Raw genomic sequence first — 26682 nt, forward strand, 5'->3', positions numbered from 1 at the left:
CAGTGGCACTAATGGCAGGTGTCAGAGGAAGTGCCAGTAAGAGGTGCCGAGGTCAGCCGAAGTCAGCCGAACGCAGTGGCAACTCTGGCAGCTAGACCCGAAAGCAGTGGCACTTGTGGCAGGTGTCACACCTGCCACCGGAAGTGCCAGTACGAGGTGCCAAGGTCAGCCGAAGTCAGCCGAATGCAGTGGCAACACTGACAGCTAGTTCCGAAAACAGTGGCACTAATGGCAGGTGTCAGCGGAAGTGCCAGTAAGAGGTGCCGAGGTCAGCCGAAGTCAGCCGAACGCAGTGGCACTAATGGCAGGTGTCAGCGGAAGTGCCAGTACGAGGTGCCGAGGTCAGCCGAAGTCAGCCGAACGCAGTGGCAGCACTGGCAGCTAGTCCCGAAAGCAGTGGCACTTGTGACAGGTGTCACACCTGCCACCGGAAGTGCCATTAGTAGGTGCGGTGTCACGATTTGCGCCTGCTGTCTCTCTGGAAACCACTGGGGGGGCGAAGAAGAAAAAGTTTGGGAACCACTGACATAGAGTAACAAATCAGATTTGCTCTTGCAATTCTCCAAAGACGTCTTTGCACGTATTTGCTTTTCTTTCCTTTCTTCTTCTTTCCATTTATGCCAGGTAAACGAATGTATGTCTCCGTTGTTCTGCAGTTTCTGTTGTAATTTTATGCGTTGTCTTCTATTGGATTAAACTCTCGCTCCTTAAGTCCTGTGCTGTGTGAACTTGTTTCAACTGTTTTACGAAACAAACTGGATTCATTGCCATTACCTTCCACGATTTATGTTTTCGCATCCACCTGAATAATGTGCAGTTGCGCCACTGGTGCTGCTCCTGCCGTGTGGCTGAAGACACGAACCAATCGAACCTGTTGTACTTTTATCAGCTCTGTGATCACAGAGGTTTGGAGAATCGGCCGAAAATTCTTAAATCTTGCCGTCTAAACCAGACTTAAGACTCACAAGCTCTACTCATCTCCTCTCCACCACTGCCCAAACGCTCTATGACTGGTCGTTATGGTAACGTTTACATATCCCTTCAAAATAAGATACAGATGCGCCACAAAGACATTTTACTTTCGTGAAAATTTTAACTCACGATAATGACTAACGGGAGCCCTGAGCTTGTTTCTCTGCAACGAGATGGCCCCATCTGGGAGTGATGGGAGACAATGACACCTGAGGTGTGTTGCTTATATCCACAGCCTGCTTGGTCTCTACGTGGCGAAGCAGTTTGAAGCTTCATTGCCTCATTAGCGAGTAGGTCGCCGCATTGCCCACCTCCAGCTAACGTTCCGGGCGAGAGGTGGGGTCACCCTGGACTGGTCGCCAGTCTGACGCAGGTTGCAGCATTTTAGGCCAATAATTATAAACGTGAAACCAGTTATTTACTCCTGGACCAGCAGGGGGCGCTGGAGGAACAAACATGCCAGTCATTCATTCATTTCTGCTAATATTTACTGATTAACTTACTGAAATTAATACTTTAGTTTTTAGTGAATAACCATGTAGCTATGATGTTGTCCATCAGTTTGTTTTATTATAGATTTTATAAATAAATATATATATTTCTATCAGAGTCAGACTAAAGTAACAAACTCAGTATTTTATTCTTTATTAATCAGAATCAACAAGCAAACAGACATTAAATATTGAACTTTATTGTAAATGATTTATGTTTATATACATGTAAAAAAGACGACAATAAAACTCAATCATATTCAGATCATAATTAATAGGTCCTGTAATGAACACTTTGACTGAATTAAAACTTCACTGAATAATTATAGCATTTAGAATAAATGTTCATAATATTGATGTTTTCCTCCGAAACCTACAATCAACACCAAGCATGAATTTACAGAAAAACCAGATAAAAATAATCATATTTTCATTAAATCAGACAAAACTTTTCCTGAATTACTGAAATCATTTCAATAACCAGAGCAGTGAAGGAAGCATTATGCTGAGGTGTCCATGTGAGGACAGATCTGTGTCCCTCTGAGCATCCTACACCAGGTCAAATGTTTTTTCAACATGTGGAAACAGCCTGAGGTCAAAAGGTCAAAAGATCAATAGTCAAACCACTTCCATCCAGTAACTCTATAGAAAATGATTTAAATCGTTTAAAGCTCCTGCTGTTGCAGAATTATTTATAAACTCCTCAATAACCTGGAGGTCAAAGGTCACTTGGACATGAAATTGACAGTTAACATCATCACCCCTCAGCTGTCTGAGCAGCCTTCAGGATCACATGAATAAACTACCCCAGGGGTGTCAAACTCCAGTCCTCAAGGTCCACTGTCCTGCAGTTTTTAGATGTGCCACAGGTACAAAACACTGGAATGAAATGGCTTAATTGTCACCTCCTTGGGTAGATAAGTTATCCAGAGTCCTGCAAATGACCTAATTATTCTATTCAGGTGTGGTGGAGCAGAGGCACATCTAAAAGTTGCAGGACAGCGGCCCTCAAGGACTAGAGTTTGACACCTGTGAACTATGCCAACAGTGTCAGAATTCAGGTCTTAAGTAGGACATGTGGCCAGAAAACCCCCAAACAAAATGTAAGAAAACAATTGATATTAACTTATGTAACCCCAACTTTAAAACTAACGCTGACGTTAGCCCTAATGATGACGTTAATGGTAAGGGTAATGCTAACGCTAACCCAGACAGACTAAGAAGTAACCATCAGTTTACTCCAATCAGCTCAGAGAACAGAAGTTAAACATGTTGCTGATGGTTTACGATAAACTGCAACTGTTTTTTTTCCGTGAAGGTCGCTGCCTCTGAAAAAAATTAAAACGTCATTTAGAAAAAACAAAAAACACATCAGACGCTGAGTTTTTTTCTGTGACGTCACAGTTAAACATAAATAGATGATAAATGATATTAGTCTGGTTTCACAGTTAAAAACAATCAGCTGTTTCTGTTGGACTGAAATCAGGAACATGAATCTGTTTAATAATTGAGAAGTTTCCATAACTTCTGGATTACAGCTCTGACTTTACAGCTAGAGATACTGAGAGGAACCACAGTTCCTCATTGTAGTGAGGAACTAATTATATCCTTTAACTAGTTGAACAGGTTCAATGTGAATCTGCTCAACCTGTTCAAATTAAATACATTTTCAGGACGTCATTCTTTCACTTTCACAATGTTCCAAAATATTAGAAATATATAAAAGACAAAAAGCTGTTTTTGGATTTATGGTGCTTTGCAGGGATCAATGTAGATCTATATTTCTAGAATTGTTTTAATTCAGCATCACATCCCACAGATAAATTTACCTTTCTGTGTTCATCTCGGGAATCATTTTCATTGTTGTGCTCCTAACAGAATAAAAGCAAAGCAGAAATGAAAATCTACTGTTGAATTTCATAAATGTGAAAGATGTAAAAGTTGTTTAATGTCGCTGAAACAATTGAGCTTTTCTTTTCTCAAGTTAAAGTAAAAAGCTCAGAATGAATCATAAAATGTGTTTTATGTAATAATGCAATGTGTGGATGGATGTAAAATATTAACATATTGGTCAACAGAAATATTTTTTTTTTTCTGCTCAGAAAGAAGAATCCCTTCTGAGCTGAGCTGAACTTCTCAGTCCTGTTCTGCAGCTTTAGTTCCTGGTTCCTGCTGCAGGGAAAACCACACATCCACAGCTCTCTTCCTGATTTCTCAGCTGATTAGTTTGAATTAATTCCTGATAACTGAACCGTTTTGCTCAGGAATTTGGACCCAAATGTCCTGCTACCAGACAGAAGGACTTCCTGTCCATCACTATGATGGAGGTGAGGATGAGTTCATCCTGCAGAACGGGACTGAGACGTTGAGCTCAGACCAGGAGAGGATGGAGTAGTTTGAGCTGTGGATAGACTGGATGGAGAAGAGCAACTGAGGATTTACTGGACAGAACAAACAAGTTCATGTTCTCTAAAAGAAGTCGGACAAAATGAATCCAAACGTGGAGATGTGTAAAATATTACATTGCAAGAACTGATTAACTTACCTCAAATAAAAGTGGCTGAATAGAATCGTCATAGACCTGAAAAACACAAATATTTCAGATAAAATCTGTGAACCCTTTGAGCGCTGCTATTGGTTTGGTGCTGATGGAGGGAGGAACAGTCGCCCTTGTTAAGGTTCAATTGTTGGACTGAATGTTGGCTAACAGATAGCTCCATATTAACTCCCTGTCTGATATTTTTCCTTTTCCCAGCTTGGAGTCTTTAGCCTGGTTTCCCCCGTTTGTTTCTACTGTGAAAGCAGCAAACCAAGCCAAACCACACCACTCCTGGACCCTTCAGCAGGAGGTTCAAAAGTCAACGGCCCCTTAAGGGCAGAACTGCTGGAGTCACTCAATACAGTCCTCTGGAGAACAGAAAAGTGTCTCTGTCGGTGACAAGACAGACTGGAGATTCATGCTGGTTGTTGCAGGAACATGACTGTGTGTTTCATCTCCCAGTGGAAGGAAACGCTGCTGGTGGAGAGCACTGACCACCAGGTGGCAGTAGCGCACCTGCTGTATTACCTGGACTGGTTGAGGGGCTGCAGGGTGAGGCTGTTGCAACTGTTGCTATAGCAACAAGGTTAATGGTTCAAATCACAGATCTCTGCTCGTGTGGGGTTTTTCTGAGTACTTCAGTTTCTGCCTCCACATCAGGAAACCTATTGGTGTCTAGTTCAAGTAAACAGGGACTTCATGCAAGGAGGTGTCTCTTTGTTAGCTTACTAGGTCGGATGGTGAAGGATTGTTCTGGTTTCTACCCATCCTTGGAACCTAAACAGATCAAAGAAAGGCAAATAATGTTGAGGTTATTGCTGAAAGTTAGGACGAAGTTCAAAAGATGAATCATTTTGGAGTTTCTGGTTTGAATGTCAGCAGGTTAGTTAAATCATCAGTTTCTTTAGTTTTGAATCTGATTATTCAAATATTTGTCTCGATGTTAGTTTATCTCATCAGTTGTTGATAGACCGTCTTGATCTTCACTTGTTCCTGAGCCCTAAGCAGAACATAGAAAGTCCAAATAGTGAGTTTGTTCCTGAAAGATAGAGGAACAGATTTTAAAACGTGAACCATTTTCTGTTTTGGAGTTTCTGGTTTGAATGTCAGCAGGTTAGTTAAATCATCAATTTCTTTAGTTTTGAATCTGATTATTCAGACTTTGGTCTCCATGTTGAAATACAAACATGGTAGATGTCCTGTACTTGGATAGCATTTATCAAGTCCAGAGGACTCCAAAGCTCTTCCCACTAGATTCAGTCATTCATCCAGAAGCTACTGATAGTAGCCTCAGCTGCCCTAAAGTAGACTGACAGGTCTGGCTGACAGGTCAGCAGTGGACCAGGCAGGTGAAGGATACAACCACTGAGGCATACAGGCCGGGAATCGAACCAGCAACCCACTGATTGCAGGATGTTCTTCTAACACCGCAACCACTGTCAGATATCAGATCTGCCATCAGCTCCTCCTTCAACAGGAGCCACTGGTTACAAATCTGTTCTTCATGAAGCTAATTGCTTTGTGAAGAGCACCAGTCCCTCCTGCTGCAAAACACTCCATAACATCGAAGATGATAATTTATCTTTTACGTTGCCAGTAACGGCAAAATTAATAGTGAATAATAAAGACTTTATGGTATTCTTGTTTAATGACGTAATTATATTAGTTGTGCTACCACCCCCACACTACTAGAGTTTAAATGTTTCTGAACCGTGCTCAGCTCAGCAGAAACGGCATTTGTCTGCCATTTCAGAGTTCACCACTGTCATTCAACATGTAGCTGGCAAGAATAATCTGTTAAAGCTTCCATTAAACTGGTAGGGGCAAAGTTTATGACTTCCTGTTTGGCTTGCCAGCGTGCCAAGATGCATCGGTACACTAAGGCTCCACTGGAGCACTTTCCTGTTTCACAACGGAAGTTTGAACATGTGCGTGGCCGTGCACATGTTCGGCCATGCACATGTGGGGCCGCTTCCACCTTCCAGAGGTTTTACCTATCTTCTGACGATGGTGGACAGAACTACTCGGTGGCCGGAGGCTGTTCCGCTGTCATCAACCGAAGTGGTTAATGTGACTCGGGCATTTATCTCCTCCTGTGTCCCAGTTTGGTGTGCCATTGGACTTGACCTCCAACAGAGGTCCCCAATTCACTTCAGAGTTGTGGACTGCAGTGGCAGAGAGTCTTGGGGTTAAACTCCACCGTACTGCTGCCTACCATCCGCAGGCCAATGGTCTTTGTGAGAGGTTCCACCGCATGATGAAGGCTGCATTGCGGGCCTCGTTGGTGGTTAATAGTTGGACAAATTGCCTGCCTTGGGTTTTGTTGGGTCTGCGTTGGGCCCCAAAATCTTTTGCCCCGTTGGCAGCACATCACTGCCTTCCACAGGTGTTTGTACCAAAGTATGTATATATCCGCCATGACTCACACCTCTCACCACTTCAGCCTCCTTACGATGGTCCATTCCGTGTTTTAGAGAGGGGACCTATGGATTTTTTGGTGGAGTTGGGGGGGTAATCAGGAAAGTATTTCGGTGGACCGTTTGAAGCCAGCTCATGTGTTACCAGGGGACCCAATTGAATTGGCTCAGCCACCTTGCCGTGGTCGTCCCCTAGTTTCTTTACCCACTCTTCCGGGTCCTTCCCTTACAGCTGGTTTGTCCCCCTCAGGTGGACAGTTCAGTAGCAGTCGATCTGGAGAGTCTCTTTCAATTTCAACCCCTCTTCCTCTTAAAAGAAGCCGTGGTGGTCGACTTATTAAGCTCCCTAATGCTGTTATTGTGAAGGGGAGAAGGTGAGGTGAAGAAGACACCAACGGTTGCCCTGCTTTCTATTTTGGTTTTGGTTGGAAGACATTGAGAATAAAATGAGACTCAAATTACTTTGTCGTTTTTCTGCTGACTTCCACAAATTAAAACTTTTTACTGACCTGTGAAATGTGATCCCTTTGGACCTTGTTATCTTGCTGTCATTGTGTTGATAATTAATACCAAAACTTTGCATCCCTTTTTCAAATTTTTGCTTGATTGTGTCATTTCCCCAACTCAGTACAGCAGAACTCTTCTTATGAGGATGAACAAAGAAAACAACAATACGCAAGTCAAGAGACTAATATTTTCATTTCAGGTATTATGATGTTTTAATGTGTGGGGCAATTTCAGGTTCAGTGGTCTGTGACTGTGTGTTAAATGGGTAAAGTGGTTCTCAGCCTGAAAAAGTTTGAGAAACACTGATTTAAGCCTTTTTAACACCCCAGAACAGGGTTTCCTCCAGTGTATTATAAGTCTGGAGGGCCACCAGGCTTTACTTGTGCCGCCACCAGGTTTAGCATTGCTTATTTATTTAAGTCTTTTTAAAATGTTTGCATTTTTTAATATTTTATAGTTCGTATTCATGTATTAATTTTCCAGTTTTTCAATAACACATAAGTAATATATTTAACATTTCCTGTCAACTTTAAATATTTTTTAATTCAAAAACATGATGGACCGTTTGATGAATGACTAGTGCCCAACCACTGGGCTGAGCAAGTTTTCTGGAGGAAACCTTGCAGAATCTTCTCATGGCTCTGACTTTATATCTGGATTTACTGAGGAACTTTAATGGAATCTTTGATTAGGACATGTACTATAAAACACATAATAAACAGTTTTTCTGGACTTCTTTGATCTTCACAATGTTGTATGAGTGGATGGATCATGTTTTGACAAGAAACAGATTTACCTCTCTTGGCTCATCTTGGGGACTTGCTGCTTCTTCATTCTCCCAACAGAACACAAATAAAGCAGATAAAGCAAATTTTTCTGGTAAGTTTTATGAATGAAAAATTTGTCAGTCATGACTTCTCACTGAATCATTGCAGCTCATCCATGTTCTTTAATAAAGTGTAGATTGAATCCAAATACGTGAATTGTGTAATGTTAATCTAATGTTGAAATGTAGGAAATTTGATGGATTTACCAGATTTGAAACCAACTGAAGAACAACCTGCTGGACCTGGAAAACATGATATGTTTAAGATAAAAACTGGAACACATTTATATACTCATATTAGTTTTTCTGCTTGTGAACAATGGATGGAAAGACAGACAGACTTACTGTTATTAATGCACTTACTTTAGGCAAAGAGTGTTTCCAAAGTACTTGAACCTCAGTTTTGTCTGAGTTTGGAGGCTGTAATCAATAAATAAATACTATAGATCAGGGGTGGTGAACCAGTTCAGCATTAAGACCCAAATAAAGAAACCTTTCAGCCCTCTTTAAAAACTTCCTGGATTCACCCCTGCTCAATGGTCTTAAGGGGGCATTTAATAAACATTAATATTCAAGCATTAATACCTTTAAATATTTTGAATATGACAGTTCTCATATTCAAAATAATATGAATAATATCATTATGCCCCACTAAAGTCCTAAGGCTTATGTTTTGACAGGAAACAGACTTACCTCTCTTGGCTCATCTTGGGAACTTCCTGCTTCTTCATTCTTTGGCAGCTTTGGAGACATGGTAACACTTTATTTGAAGGGAGGTGAATAAGACTGACATGACACTGTCATAAACATCACATAACACCTGTCATGAACATGAACTTTATGACAACAGTCATAAATATTCATGAAGGCTTATTTATGTTCATGACAAGTGTTATGTTTATGACAGTGTCATGACAGTCTTATTCACCCCCCTTCAAATAAAGTGTTACCGTCACAATTTTTATGGTTATATTTACATAAATGACATCATAACTGGATTACTTCAAACCTAAGGACCGGGAGATTTTCTCACTTTTATTTTTATTATTTTTGTGGAAAAGTAACCTTTATCAAGAGATCAGAACTTGAAGGACATGTATTGCTGCTCTGTGTGCTCGGTCGAAAACGGCCTGGACGGAAACCCACTGATTTTCTGTGATGGCTGCACACTCATAGTGCACCTAGCCTGCTATGGAATAACTCAGGTGCCAAAAGTGGGTCTGTGGTTCTGCAAAAAATGTGAATCCACGGGCGTGTGCGTTATTATACAACGACTTCAAGATATTGAAGAGAAGATCAACCGGCTGGAGGACGCTGGAGGATGTGGAAATGAGACAACTCTTCCTCAAATCAATGGAGAGGCTGTGTGCCTTGTACCAAGCAGCTCACCCTGGAACGCTCAGGGTGCCACGCCGAAACGGGAATATCCGATAAGAACAAGGAGAACCCTGCACCTGGCAACTTCAACACCTGCTCCACCAAAACAAGCAGCTGCAATCGTAACGGCTCCACCAACCCCGCGACCAAAAACAAACAACCAGCCCGAGTCTCAAAACATCCCGACTCCGTGGGAATTCCACAGAGTTGGGAGAAATCTGAGCATCTGGGAGAAACTTCTGCTTTAAACATCAAAAATGATGCAGAGTGGCTGGCTTTGAGCCTAAACCCACCCTCAACTTCGACACCTGCTCCGCCAAAGAATAGCAAACAAGCAGCTGGAACCAAAATGGCTACACCAACTCCGCTCACAAGGACAAACAAAGTGACCAGCCCAAGCCTCAAAATATTCTGACTCCGTGGAAATCCCACTGAAAAACAGATTTTTTGCACTCCAACCTGAGCCTCTGAGTGAAAACCCATCTTCATACATCAACAATGAGGCTAAACCAACGCATCCACCCCCCAAAGCTCCGAAGGACAAAGTGAGCACCAGGAAACGAAAGGTATGCCAAGAGTGCTTATTGTTGGAGATGAGGAAGTAAATGGAGTCAGTCATGTTTGCAATCCCAAGAAAACGATAATGATTTCTTTCTTGGTGACACTGTATCTGATTTGACTCGCAAAGTGCTCTCTCTAACCACTGATCAGCCATATATTGAGACTTTAGTTGTACATGTTGGAGCCAACAATCTGGCAAAGCAAAAATCGGAGACTCTGAAAAAGGACTTTAATATTCTTCTGGACACTATGGGAAAATTAAAAATGAAGTTATTTCTCAGTGGTCCAATTCCATCACCTCAATGGGGAGACAAAAAACATTCCAGGCTGGACATGATAAACAAATGGCTGATTAAAACCTGCTCTACCAGCTCAGTGACCTTCATTGATAACCTCTGGATCTATTGGCAGCGCTTTCACCTCTTTGGAAGAGGAGGACGCAATCTTAACAAACATGGGATAAGGCTGCTCACTGCAAACATTTTTTCATTTTATCAACAAGAACAACAATGTGATCATTGCTTCAGAAGAACAGGCTCAAGGATGTCTGACTAGGATGGTACTCTCCGCTTATCAGAAGCAAAGTGTCCCAAAACACAGTGATAAAACATCGACTGGGGACAAAGCGACTGGTTCCCCTCCTCTTTCCCCCCTCCCTCTTCCTTCCCCCCTCTCTAATCTTTCCCCCCTCCCTCCTCCTTCCCCTCTCCCTCTCTGCTCCTACACTCACTCACAAGATCAGAGTTTCCCAGGAAGTCAATCACTAAAGAGATGCTGCACCTGAGCCGCCTGAAGATGCTGGTGGAGCATCCGGGTCAGAGAGGAAGATGGACGGACTCCTCCTCCTCCCAGCAGGATGGTATAGATCAACAGGTTCGCCTCGGCACGACTCTCCCTAGCGTAAACATAGCAGACCTCACTTCATCTAAGCCACCTGCCTCTGACCTCCCAGAGGATCCAGCACTCTGCATTTCTGAGGTCTGAGACCGGGGTCCAGACATTATCTTTACACCAGTCTTCCTCCAGAATGTGTCTGGCCCCCCCAGCACCGCAAAACAGGACATTACCTGTCTGGATCACTACAAGAAAAGTTACAAAAAATAGAAATACAAAAAGCAGCGGCCTTAATTCAAACCTCAGACTGATCCCCTGCCTAAAGGAACCTCAGACTTAAGAACTTTCAGCCTCCAAGTCAATTAAACTGGCTCTTTTAAATACCAGATCTCTCTGTGCTAAAGCTCTATTAATTAATGACTTCATCACCGAGCATAATATTGATGTTTTATTTCTGACAGAAACATGGCTGAATGACAATAATGAAGCAATCGTACTAATTGAATCAGCACCCCCAAACTACAATTTTTTAAGTGAGAATAGAAAACACAAAAAAGAAGGAGGCGTGGCTTCAATATTTAAGAATACCATGAACTGTAAAATCTCTTTAGGTAATTTTATGTCTTTTGAATATCTTGGAATTGAGGTAAAAGGCCACAAATAAACTTTGACACTAACTTTGTACAAAACCCCAACATATGTGGAAAATTTCTTTACGGACTTGAATGAACTTCTATCTCTCATATGTATTGATTACGATTGTTTGATAATTGTCGGTGATTTCAACATTCATGTTGACAACCCCCAAGACCGAGGGGCAAAAAAGCTCTAATATATTAGAGAGTTTTGGTTTAACACAACATGTCAAACAAGCAACACACACTCATGGACACACACTGGACCTGGTTATCAGTGAGGGTGTGAATATTTCCAACGTCTCTGTAACTGATGTCGCCCTGTCAGATCACTTTGCTGTTATCTTTGACAGTTCTTTATCCGTTAACCCACTTGTACAAAAAGCCACTATCACAAAATGGACTTTCACAGAAAACACAGCAGAAACATTTAATCAAATCTATTCTTCTTCCTCGCCCTTAAACTATAATAACGTAGATAAGTTGGTCGATGATTTTCAGTGCAAACTTTCAGATATCATTGATTACATTGCCCCCATTAAAGTGAAGGCTGTGACTGGTAGGAAGAAATCTCCATGGAGAAATGCACAAACAGTTCAGTCTGCAAGACAACTCTGCCGTAGGGCCGAACGGAAATGGCGTAAAGCTCAACTGCACGTTTATCATGACATCTACAAAGAAAGACTACGTAACTATCACTCAACATTAAAACATGCAAGAGAGGCTTTCTTTGCAGATGTCATAAACAAAAACACTAACAATGCTCGAGCTCTATTTGCTACTGTTGACAGGCTCACAAATCCTCCTGTGATGCTGCCACCTGAACTTCAATCTAATGCCGCCTGCAACAAGTTTTCCAGTTTCTTTTCAGAGAAAATTCAAAAGATCAGCGGATTAATCTGCACATCCACTCCAAAGCCATTACCAATGCTGTGCCCAAACAAAACAAATGCAGGAACAATGACCCAATTTCAATTACTTCATTATAAAACCATAGAAGAAATTATAAATCAATTAAGCTCCAGTTCCTGCTGTCTGGATGTCCTACCCACACATTTCTTTAAGAAAGTCCTGCCTGTTGTTGCTAATGATCTGATCCAAATAGTAATCTCATTGCTCTCTTCAGGTGTTTCCCCCCAGGCTTTGAAAACAGCAGTTATCAAACCACTGATAAAAAAGAACAATCTGGACAAATCACTACTGCAGAATTACAGGCCGATCTCCAACCTCCGATTCATCAGCAAAGTTATTGAAAAAGCAGTTTTTAAACAATTAAATAACTTACTAACAATAATGAATCACTTTGACTCCTTCCAGTCTGGTTTTCGTGCTCACCACAGCACGGAGACGGCCCTTGTAAAAGTATTCAATGACATCCATATAAATACAGACAGTGGGAGAACCACAGTGCTGGTTCTGTTGGACCTCAGCGCAGCTTTCGACACTGTTGACCACGACATTTTACTGAATCGACTGGAGAGTTGGGTCGGACTTTCCGGTCCAGTGCTCCACTGGTTTGAATCTTGCATAAAGAACAGGGATTTCTTTGTTTCAATTGGAAACTTCTCATCAGAGAGGTCAAAGGTCACATGTGGGGTACCTCAAGGCTCAATCCTAGGACCCCTTCTTTTCAATATTTATATGCTCCCACTGGCTCAGGTTATAACAGGGAATAAGATCAGCTACCATAACTATGCGGATGATACTCAGCTCTACATCACGATGTCACCAGGTGACTCTGAACCCATCCAATCACTGAACAGATGCTTAGATCAGATAAATGTGTGGATGGGCCAAAACTTTCTCCAGCTGAACAGAAACAAAACTGAAGTTATTATCTTTGGACCTAAAGAGGAGCGAACTAGAGTCAATGCACGGCTTCAGTTATTACAACTGAAAATCAGCGATCAGCCAGAAACCTGGGAGTAGTGATGGATTTTGACCTGAACCTTCAGAGCCACATTAATACAGTCACAAAGTCGGCCTTCTATCACCTGAAGAACATCTCCAGGATTAGAGGACTTATGTCGCAGCGAGATCTAGAGAAACTCATCCATGCATTTATCTTTAGTCGCATTGATTACTGCAACAGCGTCTTCAAAGGTCTGACTAACAAATCAATCAAACAGCTGCAGCTCATCCAGAACGCTGCTGCTCGCATTCTCACTAAAACCAGGAAGATAGAGCACATAACACCAGTTTTAAAGTCTCTACACTGGATCCCTGTAGCTCAAAGAATAGACTTTAAAATACTGTTGTTAGTTTATAAATCACTGAACACTTTAGCACCACAATACATTAAAGATCTGTTATTGCTGTACCAACCACCTAGACCCCTCAGATCTTCTGGTTCTGGTCTGTTCTGTATCCCCAGAACCAGAACCAAACGAGGAGAAGCAGCATTCAGCTTCTATGCACCACAGATTTGGAACAAACTTCCGGAAAACTGTAAAACAGCTGAAACACTGGGTGCCTTTAAATCTCAACTTAAAACCCACCTGTTTAGAGTTGCATATGGCTAAATTAGGATTAGAGTGTGAGTTTTTGAATTTCATGTTTTTACCCTTTTTTTTCTTTCTTTTTAAAAAAAATATCTTTAATGTTTTTATCTAAACTTTTTAATTTCTTTTTATTTCTCTTTCTCACTGTTTCAGTTTTAATTATCTTTTTTAATTTTTTTCCAAAATCGATTTTTCTTTCTCACTGTTTATCCAATGTCACATGCTGTTTTTACTTTAATTGTGTAAAGCACTTTGAAATGCCTTGCTGCTGAAATGTGCTATACAAATAAAATTTGTTCGATTGATTGATTCTCCCAACAGAACAAAAATAAAGCAGATAAAGCAATTTTTTCAGGTAATTTTCATGAATGAAAAATTTGTCAGACTGTCATGACTTCTCATTGAATCACTGCAGCTCATCCACTGCCCCACTAAAGCAGTAGATGCTTTATTTTCCAACTATCAACTACAGTCTCTCCTCCTAGGCTGACATAGTGTTGTAGGCAAGACCACCTAAAATGAGACCAAGTCTAGAGAAAGACCGACGCCTTGTGCTACATGACACAATAAAATGTGAAATTTGATTAAAATTGCTTCTTAAATTGATCTGAAAGATCCACATTCCCATAAAAACACCTAGATATTATGTGAGGATTTGGTTTTTCTGTGTGTTTATTTAGGTTTCAGTGTTCAGTTGTGTTTCTGTGTTGTCCTGTCTATCACTTGATTGTCCTCAGTTGTCCCTCGTTTCCCCTGATTACCTTCCTTGTGTATTTAACCCCACCTGTGTTCCCTGCTCCTTGAAGGATCCTTGTCATGTCTACGCTGTGTGTCTCATGTTAGAGTCATTGCCTTATTTTCAGTGTTTAGTTTTATTGCCTGTATGCTTACCTGTGCTGCCTGGACTTCTCTGTGCTTTGTATTTATCGTCATTAAATCATCATTTCTCTCAATACTACCTGGGTCCACCGCATCTACCTCACCACCTACAACTGCAATTCATGACATATTAAATAGTCTAGAGCTGAAATAAATTTAACCAATATCATTATCAGTTCAAACTCTTTGCTCTGCTTTGCTTCCCTCTCAGTGCCACAATCCACGGAGGTCTCGTGTCGTCCCTTAAAAGATAATGCCTAGTCTAGAATGGGGCCACATAAAATGTTATAGTGGCCCAGGTTTGGCCCGCTTTAGCTTTATATTTGTCGCACACACATTGATTCTTGAGAATAGGGACAAAATGGGTTTTAATTTTCCCATATTTTTTTTTTATTATTTCTCAACCTTATGTATGCAAATATGACAAATAATGTTTAGAAAATATGAAGATGCTAAGGTACAGGCTCCCAGTTGCGAATTTTTTAAAAAAAATTACATTTTTAATCGACCTGACCCAGAACTTTGTCATCACCATCTGACAAAAATAAATCTAAAATGATTTTTAAAATACCCCATTAGTGATATTTTTACTCAATTTACAGACAAATGCTTCTCAATAAATAAAATATTATTTAAAACAAAAAACAAGAAAAAGTCCATCTGATGGAGTTGACGGTGCATGACGGAGTTGACACAGAACTGAAGGTGGTGACAAACTAGTGAGTAAAATGAAAAACTTGGTACATGTGAAGTAACAATTTATGTAAAATACATTAAAATGAATTAGCTGCACAATTAAGTGAGATTTGACAACAATTTCACTGAAAGAGTCAGAAAAACTCTGACGGAGTTGACATCTGACAGAGTTGACGAAATGCCAAACTACCTCAATTTATATGATGTTATTCTGAAGGAGGCCATATTGTAGCTTATTAGGTCCATGAAATCTTTACATTATACCAAAATTAAGCTTTTATTTCGCAAAATTTCATCAAAGTTTTGTAAATTGTCAGTTATGGAGTTGACACATCATGGTTGTGACAAACAACTTAGGAATAAAACAGAAGAAAAAACTAAAGAATAACTTAAGCTAACCGGAGCTAACTAGCCCTCCTAGCAAAGGAAGAGAAAAGACAACGTCATGGGGTCCTCAGAAGTTCTGGTGCCCCCCAATAATGCCTGATTTTTTTTACATTCTTTTCATTTCTGACGGTGTTGACAAAAACTAAGGACAAATTTCAACGGAGTTGGAAAATATCTAAAAATTATTTTTAATTCAATTTATCGATACTTTTATAATTATTTATATGACTACTTATACTTAATTGTCATAATATATAATTTTAGTATTTCTTTAATTGTTTTAAACTATAAGAATGTATTGAGTTCTGCTCCTGGACAAGGGCTTTTACAGGCATCATCCACTGACTACAATGTTTAAAATAAAAAAATATTCAGCAAAAAAAAGAAAAATATACATTGTTGTGCTCACATGACCCAGGTTAGTTTAGTTAGATATTTGAAAAAAATATATTTTGTGCATATTTTATTCAAATTTCATGCTTTATCCATAGGACCTGTTTTGTCCCTATTCTCAAGAATCACTGTACACATACAGTGTACTACATTCACATTTACATTCACATACACTGTACTAACATGTCACAGACACATACACTGTCACACACACATACACTGTACTAACATGTCACACACACATACACTGTACTAACATGTCACACACACACACAAATGTTATCTTTTTCGCACACATACACTGTACTAACATGTCGCACACGCACACACATTTTATCTTTGTCGCACGGTTCTAAGGCCGTTCACTCCGTTTCTAATGCCGGCTATAACGCCGGTTCTAAGATCCGCTTGGAGTAGAGCCCTAAGTGAACCGATGAGCCCTTGAGGAGGGAGCGGTAGAGAATTGCTGGCCGACATTAGCGTTCATAAATCGGATTAACTTGAGCTAAACGCCACTTGCACCATGGAGCTCCAATATCTAACTTGAAGCTAACTTCACTGTGGTATAACGGATGCACGATCTGATCTCCAAATTATGCCCCGCCTCTTCCGAGACACCTCTCACACATACAAAAAATGTCCCTCACACATACAAAACTGAGTTTCATACAAAATAATGAGTCTATATTTTATTAGTTTATATGTGCAATCTTAGTCTTGTGACTAAGACAAAAAAAAATTGTTTGCGTGTGTGATATTTTAGTAGTGTATCTGTGCAATTTTAGTATTTGTGTATGCAGAGAGAAATATTGTATGCGTATGTGCACAATTTTAGTATTTTGTGTGTGCATGTGCGAGATGTTAGTACAGTGTATGTGTACGAGAAAGATAAAATTTGTGTGCGTGTGCGAGATGTTAGCACAGTCAGGGGCGCAACTACATATTATTCAGGTGGATGCGAAAACATAAATCGGCGCTCTCCCCCCATATCTATCAATATGAGCGACCGTATGTTTACCCCCCCGAGACGAAGAAACGTGAAAGGTAAAACTCGCTACATTTACATTTACATGTGCGCGAGGTGAAGGAGCATAAGGGCGCAGTGAAGTGTATGCGAAGGCATCATCGGCGCGCCGCCCCCTCCAGACGAGGGTTTTGATTCCCCCTCTGGTGCAGCACCCCTGTGCGTTGCATGCGCTGCATACCCACTTTTTGCGCCACTGAGCACAGTGTATGTGTGCGAGAAAGATAAAATTTGTGTGCGTGTGCGACAAGCTAGTACAATGTATGTGTGCAAGAAAGATAAAAAGTGTGTGCGTGTGCGACATGTTAGTAAAGTGTATGTGTGCAACAAACATTTGCGTCCGTGTGTGATGTGTTAGTACAGTGTATGTCTGTGTGTGCGCTAGTTGTTAGTACAGTGTATGTGTGCGAGAAAGATAAAATTTGTATGCGTGTGTGACATTTTAGTAGTGTGTATACGCAATTTGAGTATTTTTTGAGTGTGCGTGAGTTTTTTGTAGTATGTGAGAGACAAAACATAGATTTTGTCCTAAATGGCCCCTCATACTTAACAGTGACATATGCAGCTATAGTCAGTAGAAGCTGCAGCTGAATAGAGCTGCGACTGTGGCAGTTACTATGCTACTAAGAAAAGTTATAAAATCAGGTTTTCAAAAATAAAATAGAAAGAGGGAGAGAGAGAGAGAGAGAGAAAAAGGCAAGAGTGTTAATTTATAACCCTGTTGTTTTTCTCCAAGAGAGGTGGGTAGACTGTGAGATTATCAACCATTTAGCATAATTAGCTTAGCTACAGACTACTGTTTGCCTCCATTTCACTAACATTTAATGAATTAAGGAAAAAGAATTACCAATATATTCATATATTTTCCTTGTTTCCTGTGCCTTTTACCACTTAACAGATTAGTGAGTGAGCAGTAGCTCTAACCCACATCCCTCCTGACCTGTTCTCTTCTGAGTGAATTTAAAGCTGCAGTATGTCACTTTTATATAAATATTTTGTTTCACATATTTTTTTTTAAAGCTGTCATTATGTTGTGACAGTATGGTATGAGAGGTAATCTGTGAAAAATCTATTTCCTCTGCCTTCTAACAGGGTTCTCTAGAAACAACCAGTCAGTGGCAGGAGAGTTTTAGTGCCGTCAATCACAATCTCATGTGGTGCTGCTCATCCTTCCTCCTCCTCGACTTGTGCCGTGCTGCAGCTAACATAGCACAGAACTGTGCAGATTCAAACTGTGAATGATCAGTTTAGTTATCATGGCTACCAATGATGGCAGATAAATGGTTTCTTGTAATAAGTTGTTTCTCCCCCATTAGCACATTTAGCAGTGAGTCAATGAGGCTAATTGACAGTGCTAAAAGCGTCCTACTAGTTCTGATTGGTTATTTTGGTCAGAACGGTGCATTTCTTAAAACCAGTAATTCAGGAAGGAGATGGAGGAGATTGATTGTTTTCACAGATTATCTGTCTCATAACAAACTGCTATGACATTGTGACAGCTTTAACAAATATGGAGAAAACATATTTTTCATTAAAGTTATGTACTGCAGCTTGAATAAAATGCAACTACTAGCAATTTTGAGAAGTCTGGGTTGCTTTATGTGTAGTTGCACGTAGCTTTTGACTGTTGCTCATGGGGAGACATTTCAGTATCTAAAACTAATAGAAAAAATTTAAGCAACCTACTTGCATACTGGATGTCGACTGTTGCATGTAAAATTCATGAGCAGTAAATATTGTGCTAATTATCAGTATTGAACCAAAGAAAGCAAGGCAGATCCAAGCCTTTAAAATTGTGACGCTTTTTTTGGGTCAAATAGACTCAAAAAATTGTAACAGCAGCTGTGCGGGGGGCCCAAACAAATTTTTGACAGGGGGCCCAAGATTCCTAGTGGCGCCCCTGTGTGTCAGGTTTGTGTGTGTATGTATGTATGTGTCTTAGTACAGAAAGTGACAGCCCTGTGGATTTGTGCACTCATGTACTTATCTAACAGGGGACCATAGAGTTGTGTGTCTGAGTATGTGTGTTGCTGCAGCTGTGGTTAGAGCTCTCCCAGATAGCACAGGATGTTAAATCAACGTTGAATTATAGTTAGAATCGTTGATTTTTGGTTGAAGTCGACAAATGATGGTGGATCAACCATCAAACAACCATCCAATCAAAGTGTTGAAACAGGGTCATTGAATCAATGTTGTTTTGTGGTTGAAATCTGATGACTGAAATGCTGAGGTCTGATCAACATCTGATCAATGTTGAATCAATGTCAGCTGTTTTGCCACACACCTTCTTCCCCTCCTCTCCTCCTCATCAGAGCTCTGGGTGAGAGCATTTTATTACTGAGCGGGGGTTCTCACATTTTTAATAACACTAGAGGATAGTGAGTGGTGATTCCTTTCTGTACATTTTTTTACTTAATAAAAATTCCATCAAACAACCATTCAATTCTAGCCAATTAACTAACTTTGAAAATGTGTCATTGAATCAATGTTGATTTATTGTCGATATCCATTGATTGAAATGCCAACATTGAATCCAGTGTTTTTCAACACCGGTCCACCAGGCACACTGCCCTGCAAGTTTTAGGCATTTCCCTAATTCAGCACACATGATTTTAATTGCTGAACTGAAAACACGCAGGTCAGTTTGCCTTGAGGATAAGGTTTGGGGAAGAACTAGTAATCTTGTGGTCAATCAATGTAAGCTGTTTTTCACACATATAAAAACTTGAGTCCCTCTCACACATTAAGAGTCTCTCTCTCACACTTACAAAAAAACGACTTAGGACTGTATGTGTGTGCGTGAGAGAAACATTGTGTGTGTGTGTGCGAGCTGTTAGTAGTGCATGTGTGCGACAAAGTTAACGTTTGTGTGCGTGTGTGACATTTGAGTGTGTATACGCAATTTGAGTATTTTTTGAGTGTGCGTGAGGTTTTTTTTGTGTGTGAGACAAAACATAGATTTTGTCCTAAACGGCCCCTCATATGAAACCCTAACGTTGATTCAACATACAAGTGACCGACCACTTTCAATGTTGTTTCAATGTCAGCGTTCAACATTGATTCAATGTTGTTTCAATGGGTGCGTTCACACTGCAGCCTGAAGTGACTCAATTCCGATTTTTTTGACGTAATGCGACCTGTATCTGATCTTTTCATGGCAGTGTGAACAGCACAGGTCGGATTCTTTTACGAATGTGACCCATATCCGACACGTATCAGATTCAAATGCGGCCGAACGTCCTGGCCGCATTCATCCGAACTGAACGTCACTGATTCTCAACAAATCTCACTGTTCTGCGTCCTGATACACGCAAGTGAGAAGAAAAACAACAACCATGATGGACTATATGAGGATTAAGTTGTTAATATGCTGCTCCGGCCGGACAACAGCTCCAAATATATAAGCTAAGCTCCACCGTTGGCCTCAATGTTTACTTCCGCAAACACTGAGCACTACTTCTTCTTTTTATGGCAGTTGGCAGAACACTGAGAACGCTGACGCTATTGCGCCCTCTACTGCGCATGCGGGACACTTTCAGGTCGTTGCCCCTTCACACTGCAGAACGCATACAGGTTGCATTTACTGGCAGTGTGAACGGCCCCGGCAAAATAATCGGAATTGCCAAAAAATCGGAATTGAGTCACTTCAGGCTGCAGTGTGAATGCATCCAATCGTTCTGTGCTATCTGGGCTGCTATATGCTTTTTGTTGGTTTGTTTGTCTTGTGTGTGTTGTGTTGGTGGATAGTGAATGAGAATATATTATGAACAATTATGAAATGTTTTTTGTTGGATATTCTGCTGCTGGATTTGTGTTGTCAGTCACGGGTAAGACATGAGGTTCTTTGTTCTGTGGAGCACATGGCTTTTTGAAGCACATGACATCTGTGTTCTATAGAACAAAGGAGCTGTGGGTTTCCTTCCCCCTTTGAGTTGAGCTGGATAGGTTTTGAGCATGTAGTTACTTGAAAAAGTTGTGCAAGCCACAGACGCGCACACACCCAACCAAGGAAAAAGTACAAAAACCACGAGAAAGAAGAACCAGGAGTTCTTTGTTCCTCAGTGCTCGAGTGAAGTCCACACGAAAATGTAGAATCAACAGAGGACAGCGCCTTGAAACCATGGGGAGGTGAAGACATTGCACTGCTCGAGAAGGGAACAGGTTCTGTTAGTCCACAACCCGGGTTTCTGTTTCGACAGCTGTCCGACTCCTACCAACCCAAAAGATCTCAACAATGCTGCAGCAGACTTGATGAATAAGCAAAGACCATGGAGAGATAAGGAACTGAGTTACTGGAAGACAACCACCAGTTCAACTTTGTTTCTATTCTGAAAAGGATTTTGCCATGCTGAGACAAGGTCCAGAACCAAGGATATTAAAGCCTTCTGTTGCCGACATCATTCACCATCTGGGTATTAGTTGAAATGCATCCCAAAGCCTCGCTCATTCGGACCGATGACACAGTATAGGGATTGAAGATAGGAAAATAGCATGTGATTTTATATTAAATTTTTATTTCATTGATATTAGAAGCTCTTCGTCATTTTCCCCCTGCTTTAGCTGGCTTAATAAAGATGCATGGAAATTCTAATATGAGTTGTGGTTAGTCAAATTAATTGAGTAATTTCTTGAGTTGTTTCTTCTGATTAAAGTAAAATCAGTGGTCATGATTCTAGTAATTAGTTGGCTTCGGACGTTTCTTTGGTGTTTATAAAATGAAGACCTTGGGACTTATGTTGAGTCAATATCTCAACATGTGGTTTTAAGAATTCTTTGAACTATTATACATGTGGGACAATACCAGCATTGCGTACATTTATTTTGACAAATTCTCCAGAGATTTTTAATGTAATTATGATTACATAAATTATACTTCAACATCAAAATTAGTTTTAAAGCAGAATCATCTGCTTGTACAATAGGAGGCTTTTTACTCAATATTTTACAGGTAACATTGAAAACAAACAGGGTGGCATCTGCTTTTTTTGAAACTCTAGAAATGTTCTTCATTGATAATGGTTTCAAATTTGTTTGGTATAATGGAAATTGGAAACTAAAATTTTTGTAAATTTTTTCTTATTTTTCAGGTTAGTCTTTTAGAATGGGGATGAAAAAAACAGGACAGATTTACTTGGAGCACACTACAGATTTTATAAATTCTTATGGCAAGAAGTCTTGATTGGTTATAAACACTTTGGAATCACATAAAAGATTGATTTAACATTAATGAAATCTGAGAAATTGTCTTTAGCAGACTTGATTTTACATCCTGGCTTGTTCAAATTTTTTTCTCGTTTTATCCTCAAAACAGGATTTTTTTTTTCATTGAAAGTGATCTTTAAAGAGTTTAAAGAAGGGTACAGGACAGGTAGAATAATACCTGTCCTATGAATTTCCATTGTGATTATGATTCCGATCTAAATTGAAATATTGTGTTGAGATTCTAAATAATTTTACTTCAATGTGGGGATTAATGGAACTGGAGCAATCAGAATTCAGCCTTGGCTTAAAGTAGATAGAATAATTGATTTTTATTTATTTATTTTTGTTAATTAAGAGACTGTCTCATCCAGTTTGAAAATTTGTTTCTTACTAACTAAACTAATTGCTGCTTTATAGAGCACATGAGTGGTTTGGTGTACAGGAACAAATTGGATTTTTTAACTAGTATTAATATCAGAGATATGCTGTGATATTAATTGATTATTTTTTTCTCAATCACAAACAGATTGAAAAACAATTGGATCACAGCATATCTGTGCATAAAAATTTTAATTAAGTTAAATTAATACATAAATCTAGGTCCACCTAACCATTGGTGTTGCACATAGATGTGGAAATAATAAATTGCTAAACAGGTGTAAACATCTAGCCAAATCTTAAAAGGTTGCAGCTGCAGACAGTTCCTGGAAACTCTGAAAGGAGTTCACTAAAAAGCAATCTGCATCAACCAAAAAATTAACTGGACTGGATGAGAATGCCACATACACGTACATGGATATATTTGAGTATAAATATGCCCTGCTCTCTTGCAAGAGCTGGGGGTTCTGTAAGAATTCTGAGGATTTGTAAAAATGCAGGTGTGCCCATAACCCTCCAACACTGGCTCAAATAATGAAGATATAAACAGACTCTGGTGTGACGATTTGGTTTGTTATTTGCCACTTTTCTACTCCCCATCACAGACAGGATAAGAATTACATATGTTTCATAGTTACCTGGTTTAGTTGTTGCCACAATTTATCAATCAGATCTTCAGCAGCATCAGAAGCTGTAATATATTTATTTCTATTTTGCTTTAGTATATCATCTAGTTTTTTGGACAGAGCATTTTTGGCTTCTGTCTCCAATTTCTCTTTTACTATATCTTCTCCTTCTCGTAAAAGGATCAGCTCATAGGGACTAATTCCATCAAAGCCACATAATTTCTCACAGCAGGTCTTCTTTAAGGTCTTCTGTCTTACTAAAGAGTAGGATACCACCAGAAAAAGGAGGGCCAGCAGTAAAAACAGCCCACGAATCTGAAGGGAAGAGTGGAGCATGTTTGTTGTTAGTCACCAAAAACGTTGCACCTGCTAACAGTTTACAATCATATACATCTTACCACTTACCTTTGACTTATTTTTCAAGTTATCGATGATGATTTGCTCCTCTGTGGTTCTGCTTGTCTTGCAGGGAATCTGATCCTGAGGTCCAGAAAGGCCATTGTTACAGCAAGCGTACCAATCTCCATCCATTAACACAGAGACGACCCACAGCAAACTAATCACTAAAGCTTTTAGCACTTGAAGAATAATAACACATCCTCTATTCCGGTTACATCCAGACTCCTGGTTCTTCTTCTTCAAAATGTATCTGATATTAATGAAGATCTTGTCCTTCCATAGAAACATTAACATTATTACAAATACTGGTATAAATATGTACAACCAGCAGTGATCAGTCTGATTCTTGCAGGTGCAGGCAACTTCTCTATCAAATAAAGCATTGTATGTGAAAATCACAATAACCGTAGCGTAGGTGGCAATCTCAAAAGAAGAAGCTGTCAAAAAGTTTTTGATCATCTTTACACACAGACTGCTGGAAGCTATTGCTCACACAGACATATATTTGTAAAAGCATCAGAGAAACAGAAACTAAAGTCTGCCTTGACCACACCTACTGGTTAAATATCACCACGCTTGTCAGATGGTATCAGTGTGTTATGACAGCAAACTACGTGGGTGCAGCTGTTTCTCTTTCTTGGTGGCACCATTTGACATTTCAAAGAAAGGCTACAAACAGGTTCAACTAGATCTTCAAAACCAACACAATCAACTTTGAGATTCCCAGGTGAAAAAAAATATACTTTAGTATATTTCAAACATACTTACATTTGTGAACGTACACTTTAAGTATACTAAGTATTAAGTGTACTACCTATAAATACATTTGAAGTATATTAAAAGTATACTTTTACCAATTTTGAAATTATAACTTTAAACACACCAACACAGGACGAAAAGTGGGATTTTCGACAGCAATTGACACCTAGTTCTGCCGTGCGCATGGAGATTAAGGGCTATCGGCAAGAGGTTTTTGTCAGAGTGGAAAATGGTAGAGCACTGCCAAAAATGGTCAAAAACGCTGTGTGTCCGTGTTCCCCTATCACCCCCCTCCCCTTGTGCCTAGCAGAGGTTTTCGTATTTAAATGAAGTTGCTGGGAGCCATGCAAATGCATATCAACTGTTGAGCACCGCTTTTTGACTCTCATTGGCCTGTTGTAGCTAACCCATTTTACCTTCTGTTCACCTGTTTACTAGACCCAGGACCTGGCCAAAACCCCTCAGTGTTAATTGAGAAATAATGAGATTTTAAGTATAAAACAGGCATTAATGCTGAAAATGTTATAATGTTACAAAGTTATACAAATGGAACAAATTTAGTGTGACATTCACCATCCAGCACTGAACACACTTAGCTCAACTTAGGGATGTAACCTTAACACTTAAGTGTGCATATCAAAGTACAATTTTCAGGGTAAATCTGATGATATATTGTCAACATTGCGTGTCTGTCAAGCTCATCCAAGATTGTATGGTGGAATGCAGACCGAAGTGTTTCTGCCGACGTGAAAACACTGAGCTTTACATAAAGCATCAGTTGTGTCATCATGACAAAGTTCCATTCATTTGCACATGTAACATTAAAATTATAGTATCACAGGCAGATGTTCATAGCATACTAAGTTGTTGACTCTTCTGAAACTGTCTCCTAATCTGAACTTTGTGATTAAACATTCTCAGTATTTAATCACAAATACTGGAATACTGGCTCAAAAAAGCCTGTATTCCAACATGTACTCCTTCAAATGGAGATGTAAATACATGTTGGTGTTGCAGTGCAATGGGCCAAACAGTTTAAAACATTTTGAGACGTCTGTAGGTATTGTTCAGTTATAGAAGTATGCCATGAAGAAGTATGTTTGGAGAAAGAATATTAAAACAAAAATCTATTTTATCCATTAAAATACATATTACATGTGTGTTAGGAGCACTGAAAAACTTAGTTTTGGTTGAATTGATGATATAAAAGAAGAATATGCATGAATACATACAATAGACTTTTGTGAAACGTGATCTTACTTTGACATTCCTCCTATCTGAAGATTTATCTTGTGATGGGAGGAATTGCACAACTTAATCAAAAATAATAATAAAAAAACATGTTCCAGAGTGGTTCATTGTACATAAAATACTTTTGTGAATAATATTCAAACCAATGTTAATGTTCACTGATTGCTTGAAAGACCCAGAGTCACGTTATATTGGAGTGGTAGTGACACCATTCCACATCACAATACAGGACTTAAGAAACTACAGATGATTTATCAGTATTCAGTTGCTTAACTCTCGAGTTTAAATTGAAGAACAAAATGGTTGAAAGTATGTGATACCTTCTGATAGAGTATAAACATTTGTATTCTTTTTTAAAAGTTTTGTTAAGCACTAAATATAACTCACAGATGATGAATCATTATATTCTGTATAAACTAAAAAGGAGAAAGCTCAAAGTAGAATTGAGTAGATAAACATCTACACATTAAAAACATTTTAGCAATTAATTATAATAAAAATAAAATATACTGTCACGTAACTTTTGAAAAAAATAACTTTTTAGAACATATTTTTTCTGTCAACTTTCATTTAACACTCCAGTCCAGTTGGTGGCAGTAATGCGCTTTCATAGTCGGTCAAGGAGCCGCCATTAAACTCCAGAGGAAGATTAGCATCGGCTACTGCTAAACCCAACATGAATGAAAATGCCCGTGCGTTGTGTGAAATGGTGGAAAAAGTCCTATTTCACGGAGTTACTTTTTCAGTATCGTTTTGATATTAAGCAATGTCCCGGCGGAAAACCACAGATGACACCGCGGCGGTCCAACAAGGCCGAACTCACGGTAAGAAAGCTTTTATGAATAGCGAGCACGTGCAGCGAGGCGAGTTGCTTTGTTTGTTTCTTACAGAAAGTGGTCTGTCGTTTTCATATGCCGAAAAAAGTGTAGGGTGAGATTTCGTATTGTATTTTTTATTACATGTGATGTTCTGAACTAGTAAAAATACTCGCATCTCCTTTTATTTTTTTCAGACCTGAAAAATGGCCA

General features: G+C 39.6%; 1 protein-coding gene across 2 annotated transcripts; it reads right to left on the bottom strand.

Moving 5' to 3' along the window:
• Positions 1-1643: 1643 nt before the first annotated feature.
• LOC148155597 (uncharacterized) lies at positions 1644-24126 on the bottom strand. 2 transcript variants are annotated; one of them, XM_088012411.1, is made up of 10 exons: positions 23651-24126; positions 23258-23560; positions 8446-8493; positions 8116-8172; positions 7960-7995; positions 7723-7761; positions 4732-4779; positions 4009-4044; positions 3293-3334; positions 1644-2791 (listed from the first exon to the last, which is right to left on the bottom strand). In XM_088012411.1, exons 1-10 carry the CDS (start codon positions 24101-24103, stop codon positions 2747-2749), a joined length of 1107 nt encoding a protein of 368 aa, XP_087868537.1. In that variant the 5' UTR covers positions 24104-24126; the 3' UTR covers positions 1644-2746. The 2 variants fall into 2 exon arrangements, with proteins under 2 accessions (XP_087868537.1, XP_087868538.1); XM_088012412.1 differs by lacking the exon at positions 4732-4779.
• Between the last annotated feature and the right edge of the window lie 2556 nt (positions 24127-26682).

The sequence above is a fragment of the Poecilia mexicana genome, unplaced genomic scaffold, assembly GCF_051168715.1.
Source record: "Poecilia mexicana isolate PSO_F unplaced genomic scaffold, ASM5116871v1 scaffold_14, whole genome shotgun sequence".
NCBI lineage: Eukaryota > Metazoa > Chordata > Actinopteri > Cyprinodontiformes > Poeciliidae > Poecilia > Poecilia mexicana.